This window comes from Lupinus angustifolius, unplaced genomic scaffold, assembly GCF_001865875.1.
Source record: "Lupinus angustifolius cultivar Tanjil unplaced genomic scaffold, LupAngTanjil_v1.0 Scaffold_170_31, whole genome shotgun sequence".
In the NCBI taxonomy this organism is placed as follows: Eukaryota; Viridiplantae; Streptophyta; class Magnoliopsida; order Fabales; family Fabaceae; genus Lupinus; species Lupinus angustifolius.
The window spans coordinates 32554-51394 of record NW_017726398.1 but is presented as its reverse complement, the minus strand read 5'-3'; the positions used below and the strand labels follow the sequence as shown (position 1 = coordinate 51394).

General features: G+C 28.9%; 1 protein-coding gene across 2 annotated transcripts in view; it reads left to right on the top strand.

Moving 5' to 3' along the window:
• Positions 1-8987: 8987 nt before the first annotated feature.
• Positions 8988-18841, top strand: part of LOC109340430 (cinnamoyl-CoA reductase 2-like) — a 41098-nt gene continuing 31244 nt past the window's right edge. Inside the window, exons 1-5 of one of the 2 annotated variants that reach the window (XM_019578125.1) lie at positions 9003-9269; positions 9840-9994; positions 12465-12650; positions 12865-13217; positions 14919-15149. In XM_019578125.1, coding sequence (XP_019433670.1) covers positions 9128-9269; positions 9840-9994; positions 12465-12650; positions 12865-13217; positions 14919-15084 — 1002 coding nt within the window. In that variant the 5' untranslated portion in view covers positions 9003-9127 and the 3' untranslated portion in view covers positions 15085-15149. Of the gene's footprint in view, positions 9270-9839; positions 9995-12464; positions 12651-12864; positions 13218-14918; positions 15150-18841 lie in introns of those variants that run through there. The other variant, XM_019578126.1, reaches the window with a different exon arrangement.

Below are 18841 nucleotides of genomic sequence, written 5' to 3'. Positions count from 1 at the left end.
CAAAAAAAAATTTACCCATTTTTTCGCAATGTTTTTGAGAAGTATTTTTCGGGGCGTTACATATTTTCCATGAATATATCTACCATTGTTATCTTTTAATTAAATAATATAATGATAGTAATTAAATATTTTGAAAATTCTCATTCGTTATATTCTCATATGGTATACTAATATATATTCAAAAAAGTTATGATTTTTAATCTTCTGAATCTATTAATGCTAATAATATCTTCTTTAGTAATTTCAAAATATGAAATAGTCTTAATGAAATTTATTACTTGAAATAATTTTGATGAAAGAAGAGTCATCATTTCCTTCGATAATGGTGTCATTAAGGGTATGATCCTGCTTCCACAAGAATTGATAATAGAATTATTATGATAATTATAGTCATTTCTATTAATGCTAATAATATCCTCATTGGTAAATGCTTTTGGTTGATTAGATTTTTAATTTTTTGGGTCACCTTAAAATTAGGCATTAAAGTTGGAATCGAATTATTCTCTTACTGTTGGCTAAGGAGGAAAATGGATTAACATCTTTCAATTTAATTTAATTAATATTGACATATTGTTTCTTAGAAATCTTCTTTCTAGTAAAGCAAATTTCTAAAAGTAAAGCAAATTGTGAACAACATAGGATAATACAATATTGTTTTTCTCTACCAGTAACTAAGAGAGGGGGAGATGAATAAGTATGAAAATAAAAGAAAATTGTGGAAATTAAAAGTTAATATTTTAAAAGCTAGAAATTATCATTATCATTATTAGAATTTAATATTTTGAAAACGTTAATTTTTTCCTATAAAATTTTTATGCACGTTAACTTTTTTAGGTAGCAATTATTAATTTAACCACATGAACTTTTGGGAAGTTTAATATTTGAAGTATTTAATATTTTGAACACCTTATATATTCAGATTATAATAATAATAAGCATTTAATATTTTGAACATGTTATGTATTCAGATTGTAATAATAATGTGTAATAATAATAATGTAAATCATTTTGAATTATTGATAGTTAACACAGTAACAATAACCAAAATATTAAATGATTTATGCAAAATATTATTTAACCACGTTATAGGTTAACTTTTTTAGGCAATTGTTAATTTAGTCACGTTAACTTTTTGGAAGTTTAATATTTGAAGCATTTACACACGTATTCAGATTATAATAATAATGTAAATCATTTTGAATTGTAGATAAATAACTTTTTTATAGCCAAAATATTAAATGATTTATGAAAAATATTATTTAACCATGTTAACTTTTTGGAAGTTTAATATTATGTATTAAGATTATAAAAACTAGTGTGTACAGGCACTTCGTGCCTGCCGATAAATATTGTGTGATACTATATATTCAATTTTTATATATTTCATTTTTTTTGAATTAGAAAGTATTTGTTGTGTTCGGTGTACTTTATATTATATTTTTTGTGTTTATGATAATGTTTAATTTAAGGTGAGATATGTGGTTAATGTATTGGTGGTGGTTGCTTATGATTATATAGTTTTTTTGTAAAAATTAAATAATGTGAAGGGCAAAATAAGAAATGGAAATTACACCATGAGGGAAGTTATTTCAACTTTTGACTTTATATATAGTATAGATGATAATGTTTAATTTAAGGTGAGATATGTGGTTGATTAATGTATTGGTGGTGGTTGCTTATGATTATATAGTTTTTTTTGTAAAAATTAAATAATGTGAAGGGCAAAATAGGAAATGGGAATTACACCATGAGGGAAGTTATTTCAACTTTTGACTTTATATATAACTAGTGTGTACAGGCACTTCGTGTCTGCCGGTGAATATTGTGTGATATTACATATTCAATTTTTATATGTTTCATTTTTTTGAATTGAAATGTATTTGTTGTGTTCAGTGTACTTTATATTATATTTTTTGTGTTTATGATAATGTTTAATTTAAGGTGAGATATGTGGTTAATTAATATATTATGGTAGTTTCTTAGGATTATATAGTTTTTTTTGTAAAAATTAAATAATGTTAAGGACAATATAGGAAATGAAAATTAGGGAAGTTATTTCAAGTTTTGGCTTTATATATAGTATAGATATAGATAATGTGTAATAATAATAATGTAAATCATTTTGAATTATTGATAGTATTCTTATTCATATATAATAATGCTAAAAACCGAGAAATAAAGAACAAAGACATTATATTGTGTTATTGACAATCCAAACAATACAAATTCCTAAGCAAACAATTAAATAAGGTAATGATGTTTAAGTAAAATTTTCAAAAGCATAAATATTGAGCCAAAACGAGTGTATTAAACAATATATATTAAAAATCTTCGAACGGATAAGTGAGTGGATAACTAATGATGAAGCCAAAAATGAAGGTATCAATAACTAACCATGATCTTTACCTTATTTTAGAGGATGATACACTCTAGGTGTTTCTGAAACATGCAAAACAAAAAATAAAATAATGATTGTTTGAATAAAAAAGTGTATAAATAAGATAAGAGATGCATATAGAGAAAATTAATTTGCAGAAATGTTTTTGGGGAGAACCAAACTATAAATAAAGAGAGAAAATGATAACAATGAGATAAGATGAGTACATAAATATATTATTAACAAAAATAAATAGACAAATAAATGTAATATTGTAAGTGAATATATAATACAATGGAAATTGGGTACATACCATACGTTTTGAATGTTTGATATTCTTTGAGGAAGATAACTTTGCTTATCATACGCTAAAGGAGAAAATTGCTGAAAAAATATATATACAAAATAATGAAATTAGTGAGAACATGTCTATAAAATAAGGAAATCAATGAAAAATTATACAAAAAGTCAATGATATAATAAGAAAAGATCTACAAAATAAACCAAAAAATCAATGAAAAATGTACTAAAGATCATATTTATAAAGATCATATTTATAAAATAAATAAATAAATACACTCTAAAGATGATGATTGAAAGAGAAGAAAAAAAGATGATAATGAAGAGACATAACAAATATGAGAAATGAAATTGGAGAAAAAGAAGATTGCTGAGATAAAAGAATGTTGAAAGAGAAAGAGAGAATCATAGACCTAATAATAATTCAAATACAATTTAAGTACTCATAAAAAATGCAATAATTATTTATTAAATGCAATAATTGTTAAGGAAGAACAAATATAGTGTGAGAAGGTACATATAATTACCATGGAACCATTAAGAGGGGGAAAATGAAGGATGGACATGTGACAATTAATGAGATGACGTAAAAGAGAAGATGTCATGTGGCAATTGATGAGGTGATGAGAGTTTATTTTGTTAAATAGTAAATTGATTTTACTTACGATGTTTAAAATGATAGTATGAATGCGTTTTAAATAGTAATAGTAGTAGGGTGTAACCATTGCATTAAGGTATTAACTTTTGTCTTTGTTGACATGGTTTTCACATCGGTGTCAAAAGGCTGAGAGATATTTCATTAACCAATCCTTGTAAGAATGAGATACACTTTTTGTTTTCTATTATTTTCATTTCGGACTCAATTGTTTTTAGCAATTTCAAAATACCCTTCACTCGTTCCCTTCCCTAACCCCAAATCTCATAACTCGTAATTTCTCGGCCTCATATCTTACACTCACATATGTTTTTCTTCTTCATCAAGCAATGAATCTCATAACCTTAAACCCACCACAATTTTCCACCAAAATTTTCAGTTCAAATAGCCCAAATCTTTTCATATTCATTGTTAGAGTTAGTTTTTGTTAGATATGCTTTACTTCCAACTAGTGTTTAGAAGTAAAAAAACACTCTTAAAATTGGTTAGTCGGAAGTGAAAATTTTGATTTTTTTTACTTCTAATAAAAGATTGGTAGATCAAATTTATCCATTACAATGGAATGAGATGAAAATATATAATTATTTAAAAAAAATATATGGTGTATATTGGAATGTATATTAAAAACAACATAAACATTATAACAATGAAATATTAGAACGAGTTACAAAAATCATTCTTGGTGTCTTTAATGTTGTGGAAATATCTTATTTTCTTTTTAGAACTACTTCATCCATTTCTTTGCACTCCTCTTATTTTTCGTGTGTCCATGGTACTACAAAGTGTACGAGTACAACTTCTCTTCACTACTGAAATATGAGGAGAATTATAATATTTTTTATTAAAAAAACTTAAAATCATATACATCAAAACTTTTTTTACCACGTGTCATAATCTCATCTAGTACTTGATTATCAAATACTTGAGAATAGTGTTGTTAAAACCGTACTAGTTATCAAACCGGTCATGATACTGGTATAGTGGTACAGTAGTTCAACCAGTGGTTCAGTAATTAAATCGCATGTCGGTTAAACCGGACATACCTACTTATATTTATATATATACAAACCTATAACAAAAAAATTCCAAATAGGTATATACTCAAATTTATAATCCATATTCATAGTCTACTCAAAATTCACATAAACAAACAACTTTAAATCTTTAACAAATTCAAAGTCTAAATTACAAAACATATATCAAACCAAGAGTATCACTTAACAACAACAAAATATAAATAAATGACACAAGTTCACAACCCACTCTACAAAACAAATAAATTTGGAGTTTTAACATTTAACACCAATGAGTCAAAGTTATCTCATATCGATATTATATTTTTTCACCAAATCCTATCTTCAGACAGTATTCCAAGATTACACAAATGTCACTGAGATTACACAAAAATGTTAGGAACCAAAATGTGTAATCTAAGTATGCCTTGAAAGCATGTGCCTTGAAGTGTTGAAGAAGAGTTGGAAAGATGAGTCACCTTGTAATGAGTTTTTAAGTTTTTAATTTTTTTTTCAAAAACAAAATATGTGTATAAACTGACCGGTTTAGTCAAATACCGGCCGGTTCACCAGTTTTTGACCGATTTTGATACTTGGTCAGTTCAACATCTGTACCGTACTGGTTAGGGGTCCAGTTTTCCGGTTGAACCGGCCGGTACGGTACAGTTTTTACATCATTGCTTGAGAAGAACCTCATATTGACTCATTCTATATGGATAAGAAACTAATGCATCTCGAGGTATGTGACTGTCCCTTCCAACAAGTGTTCGGTGAAAGAAATTTTTAAATAACATCAATCATATAAGCGCTTATTATTGTATAATTATTTACCCATCACGAGTGTCCTCATTTCAACATGTAATAACAATAATAAACAAAATCATACTATCTTCATTTAAATACGTAATAATATTAATAGGGAAAAACATTTTGATTCAATAATTAGAATTTTATTTTCTCCTTCTTCAATCCTCTTTCTTTATAGGTGTGTGTTACATATGTCTCATGATGTATTAATGTGTAAGCTCAAGTGGAGGGATATGTGTATATTTTTCTACCACATAAAGATAAGACCATATGATGCAATGCAACAACCATTTAATTAAAACAAATTTAAAAACAACATCTCACATTTCATTTTCAAAAATATATTTCGAAAAATCAATGTGAGAATGTATAACCTTTTCAAAATATTTTAATTTTAAAACTGGTTTGTCGGAATTTATAATTTTATTAAAACAACCTTATTTTTATGAAAATTTTCACCTCTATCTAATTAGTGTTGGAAGTTTTTTCACTTCTAGTACTAGTAAATCAGTTGTAAAACATACCTGGTGAAAATAACTCTAATAATGAGAATGAAAATGTTAGGAGTTATGAGAACTACTACCAAGATATAATTTAGAGTTGAGATTCATGGTTTAATGAAAAAGATGAATGAGAATAAGGTATGAAGTATACAAACCATGAACTAATGAAATTTGAGTGTGTAAGAAAGGGAGGTAAAATAATGAAGGATTTTTTCCATTGTTTTTAATTTTTGGGGTCCAAAGTGAAAAATATGTGGGTCAAAAGCACCTTTTTTTTAAAAATGGGTAAAAACTAATCTATTTCAGGATATATAGTTATTCTCACAATAAATGTCGTTATAAGGAAACTTTAAATAATATCAGCCATACGAATTTATTATCGTTTAATTACTTACTCGTCACTAGTGTCTTTATTTCAACACATAATAATAATTGCAAAATCATACTGTCTTCATTTAAACACGTAATAATATTAATAGACAAAATCATTCCGCTTCACTAATTTGAATTTTATTTTCCTACTCTTCATTCCTATTTTTTACAGGTGTGTGTTATGTATGTCTCACAGTGTATTAGCATATAAGCTCAAGTGGAGGGGTACATGTATAAATTTGTCTACCATATTGAGGTGGGACCATATGATGCAATGTAACAACTATTTAATTAAAACTGTTAAAATGGTAGGAGATATGGATAAGAGAGATTTTTGATAAACAAGAAAGAATGAGAAAATGTTATTGAGTTGAATTCCAAAGTTACATTGAATCATCTATATAAAGGGAAGAAAATACTAACTACCCTAATCAAATTAACTAACCGACTAACAAAAACTCAACTATTTTAACAGAAACAAATTTAAGAACTAAGATCTTACATTTGATTTTGGAAAATATATTTGGAGAAATCAATGTCAGAAGGTATAAAATTTTCAAAATATTGTATATTTTGAAACTGGTTCGTGGGAATTTATTATTTTATTCTAACAACATGATTTTTATCAAATAATTTCACTCCTGACTAATTAATGTTGAAAGTGCTTTGCACTAATTAGTCGGAAGTAAAAGTAACAAATAAAAATAACTTTAATAATAAATGAAAAAGTTTGGAGTTATGGGAAAAACAATCAAGATATAATTTGGAGTTGAGATTTATGTTTTAATGAAAAAAATGAGTGAGAATAAGATATGAAGTTGATAAAGTATGAACTTATGAAATTTGGAAGAGTAGGAAAGGGAGGGGAAATAATGAAGGTTCTTTTTTCCCTGAATTATTTTAAATTTTTGGGTCCAAAGTGAAAAACATGTGGGAAAGCACTGCTTTGAGAAATGCTATTTTCCCAAAGAAAACCTATATTTTCGGGTTGGAATTGTTATTTTAGATGAATGGGCATTGTCAATTAAATGTATACATCCATCAAATTATACACATTTGTTGACTAATGTGTCTCTACATCAACAATAATCAAACATTTTCAACTAATGTGTCCATAGTATGAAGAAAAAAGGGAAATCTAAGTCATGTTTCCACCTGACATAACTTTTATCTTCTTATTATAATTATTAGGGGCATATCTATTAAGGCAATAGTGGGTTGTTTGCCCCCACAAAGTTTAAATATATTTATTGCATAGTATGTATTATTAACATGTCTATAAATAATTTGTCGCTCAAAAATGAAAAACAACATTTTCTAGCTTTTAAATGTCCTATCCTGTGATTAATTCTTTTAGATGTTTAAGTTTAATAATTTTCAATCACTCTTTGCTTTTAGAGTTAGGTTTAATATTTCTGGCGAGAATTGTAATTATTGAAAGAGTTTTCTCGGATATAAAAATCATCATTAATCAGATGTGAGCGAAATTATATTGGAAATCAATAAATTTTCAATTATATATGCAGATAAGTTTTTTGGTTAGGAATAAGTATAAAGATCTAGGTTGGATATTCCATTATTTTTAATTATTGTTATTGTGGTACAATGTTACTAAACCCATTCATTTTTAAGTGTTTTTAGGGAATAAATTTGTTATTATTTATTTAAAATTAAGATAATACTTTTTTTTTTGTTAAGCAAATTGTATTAAAAGCAGCCCAAGGGGTGCTAACCCAATACAAGACAAAGATCAAATATTGATCTTTTTAGAAATTAATATAATACAAGTTTTTGGATCGTTACACCAATTGTTATGATAATACTAATAATAGAAATAACGAGTAAAAACAAATTGTTATAATTATTACAGAGATAAAAAAATATATTAGTGAAATCAAACAATGAAATACAATTGGAAATATTAATTACATGCTATTTAACCTTAAAAGACACTTATGTAAGGGTTAAATGCATTTCATACTCACGTAGATAATTAATATTTTTATAAACAAAAGAATAAATTATAAGTGAAATTACACAAACATCATTTTTGTACCCACACCAACTATCCCAGTTTATATATATATATATATATATATATATATAAATTGACTATCTTTGCACGAAAAATAAGTGTGATATTTTAAACAAAAAGTGAGTGCTGAATATAATTAAGTTAAATAAAATATATATGATATATTATGAAGCCAAATCTAAATGGTATAAGAGTCAATGTTTTTTCATTATTTTTGACTCATTACAAAGTCCATCCATAATTCTAAGAAGATATTGTTTAAATCACTCTTATATTATATTGTAATGAACTAAAAATAATAATGATGAGGTATTGACTTGTATACTGTCTGGACTTTGTCTAAAAATATGCTAAATCTTGTTCAAGTTACTTAGATATATCATAATTTTTGTTTTAAAGATTACACTTCTATCTTCTACAAGGATAATCAATATAATATATGAATATAAATTAGGAAGTTTGTGTAGGTGCAAAAATGAGGTGATTTGTATATTTTCACTAAAACTTAGAACTATAAGTATAATTTACTATAAATAAAAATATATTTAATATTTAATATTGTAAATTTATATTTATAGCAAAATTTATTATTTTATTCTCCATTTCCCCAATTACAAGCTTTGCAAATATTTTCCTTTTGTTATTTTTATTTTGACTATCAATTAATGAAAAATATTAAATGAGTGTAAAATTATAATTAAAAAAATCAAGAAAAAATATATTTTAATTGGTATGTATAATTTACTTAAGAATATATGAATAAGATTAGGGAAGTAATAAAAGCTTATGTACGACATGTCTACAAGATATTTTTATTATTAATTTTTATCATAAAATTATAGACATATTCAATAAGAATTAGAGGCCCTAACCCTTTATATAAGTCATCCTTAACCCACTTTGCTTTGTGCAACCATATTACAAATCCGATATCCCCAACATTAAACACTACACAATTTCCCTTTTTCTCTTTCTCATTCACCCTTCAAACCAAAAAGTAGAAACGTGTTTAACTAGTATATTTTTCTTGATTTTTATATAGTTTTCAATCTTAAGTTTCTTAAGATGTATGCACTTAACACTTCATCATTTTCCGGTGAAAGCCAAACCGTGTGTGTCACCGGAGCTGGTGGATTTATAGCTTCTTGGATTGTCAAACTTCTCTTACACAAAGGCTACACTGTTAGAGGAACCCTAAGGAACCCAGGCATGCTATTATTTTATGTTACTAATTTAATATACATTAATAAGGAAATTATTTTTATGTTGCTTTTATTGATATTAGTTTTTAAATTGCACTTCATAATATTGTAGTTTAGGAGTCACAACATTTTCTAATAATTTTACATAATTTCTGTAAACACAAATATATGTAATGTAGATCAATTATATTCAAATATGAGTATACATATTATATGTAAATATTAGATTTTTTACTGTAGATAAACTGTAATGAGGTTATTTTAACTTTATAGAAGGCTTTTAGTTTCAGTCTCCAAGAATACCTTAAAACTTTATACTGATTTATTTGCAACACTTTCTCAATTCTAATTTAGAACTGTTTAAAACTCAAATATTATTCAGATAATGGATGGTTTATAAGAAAATAGATGAGAAATGTGCATAGGGAAAAGTCAAATCTAATCATTTGAAGTTTTGAAGCAATAGAATTGATATTAAATATTAATTATGTTAAAGTTAAACCTAAACGTTGGCAGTTTTATGTTATGTTATTTGTGACATGGGAATGCATGCATGGAATTTTGGTTATAATTAGGTGACCCAAAGAATGAGCACTTGAAAGAATTGGAAGGAGCAAAGGAGAGGCTAACTCTACATAAAATTGATCTCATTGATCTTCACTCTCTTAAAGCTGTTTTTCAAGGCTGTGATGGTGTCTTTCACACTGCCTCACCCGTTACTAACAACCCTGTAAGATTTCTTTCTTTCATTTTTTACTTACATGTTATATTTTGTTTCAAGTGGGTGCCATTAAAATTATGTATAGATTGCACAATTAGTATATGATTCGGCTTAAGATGTAGTATTTCATTTTAAAGGATAATTTGGATATCTGTATTAGAAATTAAAGAACAAATGTGTATTTTAAATTGAATAGAAAAAGATACAATGAAGATCTTATATAAAAGGAAGGAAAACTAGCTAAACTAACAACCACAACTAACTAATCAACTGAATGGTAAGTGAATTTAAACTAATTACTAACACAATACAATATGAACCCAAAATAACAAAATTTATTTCAACACCCTCTCAACCTGAAAAGTGAATGTTGACAACTCTCTGCTTCGACAAAGATAATTAAATGGAAAAGGCTCCAAAACCTTTGTTAGAAAATCTGCAACTTTGACTTATGCATAATATTCTTAACTTGGAGGGAATGTAGGACCGAATTTATTGTCACTCAAGTTAAGATATTCAATGAATTTTTTTTAAGAGATAGAAAAATTCTTCAAAATATAGCATATAAAATTAACAAGTCTGTACTCAAAGAATTAATAGAAGAATTTTTAAGAGAAAATAAATTGAAATTAAGAGTAATGAATTAAAGATGTTGATAATCAAGAATTAACACAATAGAAATAAGATCAAAATATATTATTGCTAAAAAATACCATATTGGTTTCTTGGCTAAATAATTAGAATATGATGAAATATGAACAATACTTGTTCAAAAATAATAATACTCAAGAATATCATATTCGTTTCTTGGCCAAAGAATGAGAGAAATCTAGAATATAATAAAATATAAACAATATTTGTTCAAAAATAACAATGCTCAAGAATACCATCTTAGATTATTGGCTTGATGAAATATGAACAATTTTTGCTCAAGAATAACAAAAGATGAATATGATGAAATATGAGCATTTTATGTTCAAGAATAACAAGAGAAGAATGTGAAAGAGAATGATAAAAAAATAAAGAGAGCAAGAAGATGAATACAGATGATTTGATTTTAGCTTAAAACCTGGTTGTTGAATTCAAAAGTGTAAGCATCCCTTTGAACAATTGCATTTTCTTCTTCCAACACTTCTTTCTTTGAACCACTTGAACAACTCTCTTCCTCTATACCATGGAATGCATAATTAAATTGCCCTGAACCATATTAGAAATTAAATAACAACAAAATGTATATTTCATTGATTCAATAAAATTGAATTGAATAGAAAAGTCGAATAAAAAAGTTACAACGATGCCTTATATAACATTAATCCAAAATACCAAAATATATTTTAACAATGTTTGTGTTGTTAATTTTTTAGGTCAATTTTATTCCCAGGTATCGATGTCCCTTGACTCTCTAGGTTAATTCTAAATGAAATAATATATTTTTGGGTACTTTCATTTCTCAATCAATAAATATTAATACCTTAAAAAACACATGAATACAAATTAATATGTATTTTACTACTGGATTGCATCAAGTACTATTACATTCGACTATAATTAAAATAACAAGGCGTTAGTTTAGTAGTGTAAGGTCTCATTTGATTTTCAAGGTCGAGAGATCAATTTATGAGACTTGTTGGGAGCCACAAACCCTGAAAAAGATTAGTTTCTTACACAAAGAGGTGAGGAAATACCTTTTGATAGTACAAAAAAAATCCAGTACAACTAAATCATGAGTGAGGTTATTAAAAAATTAGAAAAATGTATGTACTAATTGTGTAAGAGTTTTTTAAATTATCGTTCCATCATCCTTTATTCATATTAATTATTATTGAATTTTAAATATAAGTAATACAAATGAATGATAAAATTATATACTGATTGTATATAAATCGTTACACGGATAATACATATTAAACTCTTAAAAAATTAGTATGAAATTAACCCTTTTTTTTCTTTCTAGTTTTCTCTATTATGTGTCGTAGCGCGTTTGGACTGCCAAGAAGTGCTAGAAAATAGATTCTAACTTGCACATTGAATCACCTTTTCTTTATTAAGGTAGATGTACTCATATTACATTTGGAAAGAGGAAACATGTTTGTTGATAAACAGAACAGTCCAATATAAGAAAGAGAGATTGAGAATAAGAGAGACAAAATATGATACTAAAGACAATATGAAGAAGTGTTGATATGTATATTAAACCAAAAAATATCTGACATCCAAAATCTTGTTTTAGGTTAATAAATCTCTTTACTTTTTTTGTTTTTATTTCATTATTATTGATACAAAATAAGATTTTAGACATAGTTTAGGATATTATATCTTTGTTCATATTAAAGAATATAATTAACACTTCAGATAATATTTTAGGGTTATGGACTACATTCATTTGCAACTTACTATCCCAAACTCAATACATATATAACGTTAGAAGCCTATAAATATAAACACTTTCTAGAACCTAATAGTAACTTTATTTATACAGGAAGAGATGTTAGTGCCAGCGGTGAATGGAAGCAAGAATGTGATAATAGCAGCTGCAGAAGCAAAAGTGGGGCGCGTGGTTTTCACTTCATCAATTGGTGCAATATACATGGATCCCAATAGGAGTAGAGATTTGGTGCTTGATGAGTCATGCTGGAGTGACTTGGAATACTGCAAGAACACCAATGTATTCATTTAATAATCAATTTCAATATTGAAATATTACAGTTTTAGAGGCCTTCACAATAACATTATGATCCCAATTATGTCTATGCCAGTCATATTTCACTGTGATTTTTCGCATTTACAGTAAACATATCATAACTATAACTATGACCACAATTTTTATATTTTAATTAATACCCTTACAATATGGAATACTAATGAAGGTTAAATTGCAGAACTGGTATTGTTATGGGAAAGTTGTGGCTGAACAAAAAGCATGGGATGTAGCAAAAGAGAAAAGAGTGGACTTGGTTGTGATAAACCCAGTTTTGGTTATTGGACCATTACTACAATCCACCATCAATGCTAGCATAAACCATATATTCAAGTATCTCACCGGCTCTGCCAAGACATATGTTAATGCTACTAATAGTTATGTGCATGTTAAAGATGTTGCATTAGCACACATTCTTGTTTATGAGACACCTTCTTCTTCTGGAAGATACATATGTTCTGAAAGTTCTTTGCATCGTGGTGAGCTAGTTGAGATTCTGGCCAAATTTTTTCCTCAATATCCAATTCCTACCAAGTAAGTCTATGCTTATTTTCTCTATTATAGTTTTGATAAATGAATTTTTATTTCACCAAAAAAATAAACGACGTTGCTTAATTTCTTTGAATTGTCTCTAAAATTAATAACATACGATATATTAGGATTGTAGCCATAATTTAAAACCTAAACAAAACAATAGACTATTGCTAGAAACATAACTTCTAGGACTTCATCTTTCACATTTTGGAATAGTTGAGTCCTATGAGTGTAAGTTAGAAATAACATTATGATGTATAACTAGTATTTGATATTGCACTACGCGACTACAATTATGATTGTAATATTATATGAGTTTAGGAGTCTACACAATGGTCATAATTTCCTACAATTGTAGTAAACACAACATAACCATAATTTAAAACACCACATCTAATTATAACCTATCCGGTCATTTTTAATAAAGTATAATGTAGTTTTATTGGTAACCCAATATTATTGAGGTAACATTTTCTTGCTCCAGATGTAGAACAAAAATGTATAAAAATAAATTTGAAAGGTTGTGGAAGACTAGATATGGATCATAGGATTGTGTGCAGATGTAGTAGAAAGGTGGTAGAGTAGGTCTGTCAACTTTGGCATGTTTATGTTTTCCAACTTTGAGCTCAAGGAAAATCAAGCCAAGTTGCAATCTGAACCGAGCCTTGGAACAAATAATTGAAATTCAACCATATTATTAGTCTTTTAAATTATATTTGCAACTACGACGCGTTTACCATGATTGTTGGCATGAAAATGTGACTGTAATTGCAATGGTGATGCCATTTTAGGGACTTCCGGAACCACAATATTGTGGCTAAAATTGTACTTGAAATGTAACTTAAAACACGTGATATTTTAGTTGCAAATGAATGGATGTTGGTTCTTACCAAACTCAATCTCCATGTCACATTTGGACCATAAGAGTGTCTAATGTGTATGGTCTTTTATCTCTTACTTTCCATTTGTATAATGGACCTGCTTAATAATTTATTAAAAATGTTTTTAGTACGATTTTAATTTGACTGAAGAGTGACCAGGTAAAATGGTATACTTTCTTGATTTATTTAGGATTCATCGGTGAATTTGATTTGAGATGGAATGAAAATGGAAGACTTCAAAATCATCTTTTAAATGTATTTAATAACTTCTAAGATTTTCCCTTCATTTTAAAAAACCAACTCATAAATAGAGGAGAGTGGAAAATGTATATGCCCTTGTCTTTACTTCTATGCTCAAAAGACTAGTGGAATTAGTTAGACATTTCATATATATATATATATATAGATAGGAAGTCACTCACATATAAACAATTGTTATTATAAGAAATGAGAATAATTATTATGAATTATTGATTCTTTTTGAATAGTCAAGATTAAGAGAAATGATCATATGACTAATAACTAACTTTTAATCCTAATCATTCATGTATAGTTGTAAGACCAAATTTATTTTACTCAATTTTCATGTGAGAATTGTTCTAATATAAAATGAGAACCTACACCAAAACAAAGACCATTGGATTGTAAGTGATTTCATATTATTGTTTCCATATTTACACTCCAATTCTATCACATAATACAATGTGAGGGATATATAGTTTTTCAAAGATGTGCATCAATTACTTTTTTGTTATATTTGAGCATGGATTGGAGAAAGTTGACAAAAAGTTGAGTTTAACATAACATTTCCAATATGCAGATGTTCAGATGAAAAGAACCCAAGGGTAAAACCGTACATCTTTTCAAATAAAAAGCTAAAAGATTTGGGAATGGAGTTCACCCCAGTGAAACAGGGTCTATATGAAACTGTTAAGAGCCTACAAGAGAAAGGCTACCTTCCCTTTTCATATGGATCCAGACTTTAAACATTCTTATTAATATATATGGTTATGAAACCTATTAATGTATTGTTGTAATAATTTAATTAGTGGATAGCTAATTAAATTATGTTAAGTAATAAATATATATCTATACTATCTATACTATTTAATAAAGGGAAAACTCAAAATAACTACCCTATCATAGTGTAATTTGTGATTCCTTATTTTGCCCTTCCTATTTTCTAATTTCTACCAAAACCCATATATAACTCAATGTATCTCTCCACTCAATGTATGTTCTATGTTATTTGGTTAATATTTATTCTTTCCTACATTGTAAGTTTGTAACAGATTAAATGAGGAGGGCAACCTATGATTTGTAGAGGACAATCTTACAATTAGAAGAGCCACTTGAAGTTCATATTCTTGGAAGGAAATTATGATAATTTTTAGTTAATTTATTTATTTTCTTAAGTTTAATAAATAAGAATTTTATTCTCATGGGTAGTCTTACGAATTTGATTATTGGATGTTAAGCATTGTTATTTCCTTTTATGTAATTTGGTGTAATAATTAATTAGTGGATAACTAATTAAATTATGTTAAGTTATATATATATATATATATATTATAATAAATATAATAAACTTATAAACATAAATATTATTATAAGTTATGTAGATAACCAAAATTGTTCTCCATCTTCTCGTCCTTTGCATATCTCTAAATAATCATTAAGATGCTGACGATGATGAAGTAGACAATAAAATTGAAAACCAACACCATCAATGATAGAGATCATATATACTTATTCATGTCACACTTTATATCATAAGTCAATTAGAAAATACTATTCAATTAAAAATAAAAAAACAGAAATTAATATTTTAATATTTATTTAGTGAAATTTGATTGGTTAAGGAGATGAAGACATGAAAATTATGGGATAGAGGATCCTTGTCCCACAATCAATCCAAATCCAAAACCCCAACAATCATATTCCTCTCAAGTCTACCAACAAGGTGTTGGTCTAGCAGTGTAAGGCCCTGCTGCATTTACAGGATGATTAAAATGTCAAAAGTTCGATTCTTGGGAGCGACAATTATTGAGAGGAGCAACCACGTACCCCGAAAGAGATTAGTTCCTTACTCAAAAGGGTGAAGGGATACCATTGATAGTACCAAAAAATATTCCTCTCAAGTCTCAACCAAAGAGATCATCATAGACACGTCTAGATTTCCACTTTTGCAAGACACTTAGGTTTGGACTTGAACCCAACACCATCACTTTTCCATATCATCTTCTCCAACACCCCTAGCTTCATCTCCGTCCAAAGTTGTGGCACAAGTTTCGGGCGTGACAAAAAAATTGCTTGAGAGAAGTTACTGTTAGTGCAGCGGAAGTGATCGTTGCGCAACGTTGACTAAAAGCAATCAAATAAAGTGCATAGAATAAATAGAAGAGAAGAAACAAGAGAATTTGGTAACATGGTTCTGCTAATTGTGCATACGTCCCCAGGAGCGTTGAACGACTACCAATATATTATTAGAGAATAAAGATTACAAACTCTAGCACACCCTTAGGCCCAACTGTCCATGGGGTGTTTCTATTTAGTGCTTATATTTGGTGCTCATTATAACAAAGGACTTGAGTCTAATATATAACATTAGTTACTCTACTCTACTACAATACTAAACAATGTGAGATTAATTCAATAACATATTTCAAGCATCCCAACAATCTTCATCTTGATTGAAATAGACGAATATTTCGCTCCTTAAGAAATCTACACAAGAATCTCCACCTTAGCGAGTATATGACTCCACTTGCTCAATGTCTAATTCTCTTTAACAACTCCCCCACATGAGAGTTTGCTCCCCTTCAGCATAAAAATGTATGAGTATCCTTGACGATGTTACCAAGAGCCTAGCTCTCCAAACTTGTAGTGCAGCTTCCGGTACCGTCATCAAATGGAACACACCGCCTAGCCACCTATTGCTAGCAAGTCTTTCGATATATTGGAATCTCTATACAAAAGTTCACCAACAATCATTCTCTTCAATACTCACTCAAACTGAACCTTGGAAAGCCTCAACCGCTACTACCATTGTCTACTCTGACAATCCTAGTTCAAAAGAACTATCATACTCCACTATATGGAGTACACCCACAACATACACCTTGCATCTATGCTAAATAATGTATGTGTCACATCGCATTCAAGCTAATGCCCATGTTACACCCCTGCATCTCTATCAATGCTCGTGTTATAACTTGCATCAAAACCAATACCCATGTTACATCCTACATCAAAGTCAGTCAGCGCCTCCGTGCTTTTGTGAAAATGAAGTCTCAACCATACCATTAGGATATTCCACTTCTCATCTCAAATGAGAACATTCTCTCAAATGTAGAGAGATATTATCAGCACATGTCTCTTGGTCAAACTCAACACATCAGTCTCTATCTCCACCTTGATCCTAATCCAATACATGAGTTTCTAAGATTCTGGATCAACATATATCAACGCTACCATAGTTCCGCCATGTTTTCTTGTCCTTCAACTCATCTAATTTATCCTTTCGTAGTACCTTTGACACACCTTGTCTAGCCATCACACATTCACCCTCTTTAGCCATTGATAAGTGCCAAACATACCTAAATTTCATACACTTTTATGACACTTATCTTAAGCATAATTGAGAAAAACCAACTTAAAAAAAATACTTTTTGGATAAAATATCACAATCTTGTATACTTGTGTTTGTATTTCTCTTTAATGTGTTTTGTAGGATTTAGAAAAAAAAAAAAAAAAAGAGAATAAAGACTCACGGTCCAAGAAGAAAAAGAAGTCAAGCTTAAGGTGCTCAAGCAGGCAGCTTAGCGTTGACCAAGCTACGCTGAGCTGACCTAGACACCAGCGTGGTATAGTCAGACCCAACCTGGCTCCGTCAAACTAACCTGGCACATACCAAGTTTCTCAAGCAAGCAGCTTAGCGGACCTGCTTGACCGCTCAACCTAGCACCATACAAAGCCTGATATGGTCAGAACACAAGCTTGGCACGGTCAGACACAAGCCTGACACACACCCAAGTTGCTCAAGCAGGCAGCTCAGCGGTGCCACATGTGTGCACAACGGTGAACCAGACACCTGACCAGGTCAGCAAGCACCAAGCCACGTATCAGTCAGCACAGTCAAAGCTACTCAAGCAGGCAGCTTAGCAGTGCCACATGTGTGCTCAGCGGTGTGCATCCAGAATTAACTTAGTCATCAAGAAACCATGAAGTCATGCATGACCTTACTTCAAGTAGCCCACCATAGGCTTTTCAGGAGTAGCTCACCATAACTGGTCTCATAGCTCACAACTAGCCTTGGTGAGTCAAGCTTAAGGAGGTGACCAAGCTACTTGACCAAGTGACCAAACCCATGCTGAAGGTTTTGGTCAGCTGTTGAGCGGTGCAAAGAAGCAGCTCAGAGGTGGCAGGGAAAACTCTATAAATAGGAAGGCATTTCCTTCATTAAAAGAAGACTTCTTCCCTTAAGAAAAAACACGATTCTCTCTTCTTATTTCTTAGTTTGAAAGCTCGGTTCATAGATGCTTTTGTAAGTAAGTTTTATAGCTTTTAATTTATAATTCAAGAGGAGAAAGGAGAAGGCAAATGAGATGCAAAAATCCATTTTGTAATCTCATTTGGAACTTAAAGCATCCAATCCTTGGATGGATGGCTCATGCTCCCAACAATTTCATTTGAAAGTTGATTATGTATTTCTTCTTCTTCTTTTATTCTAAATTTGAATTT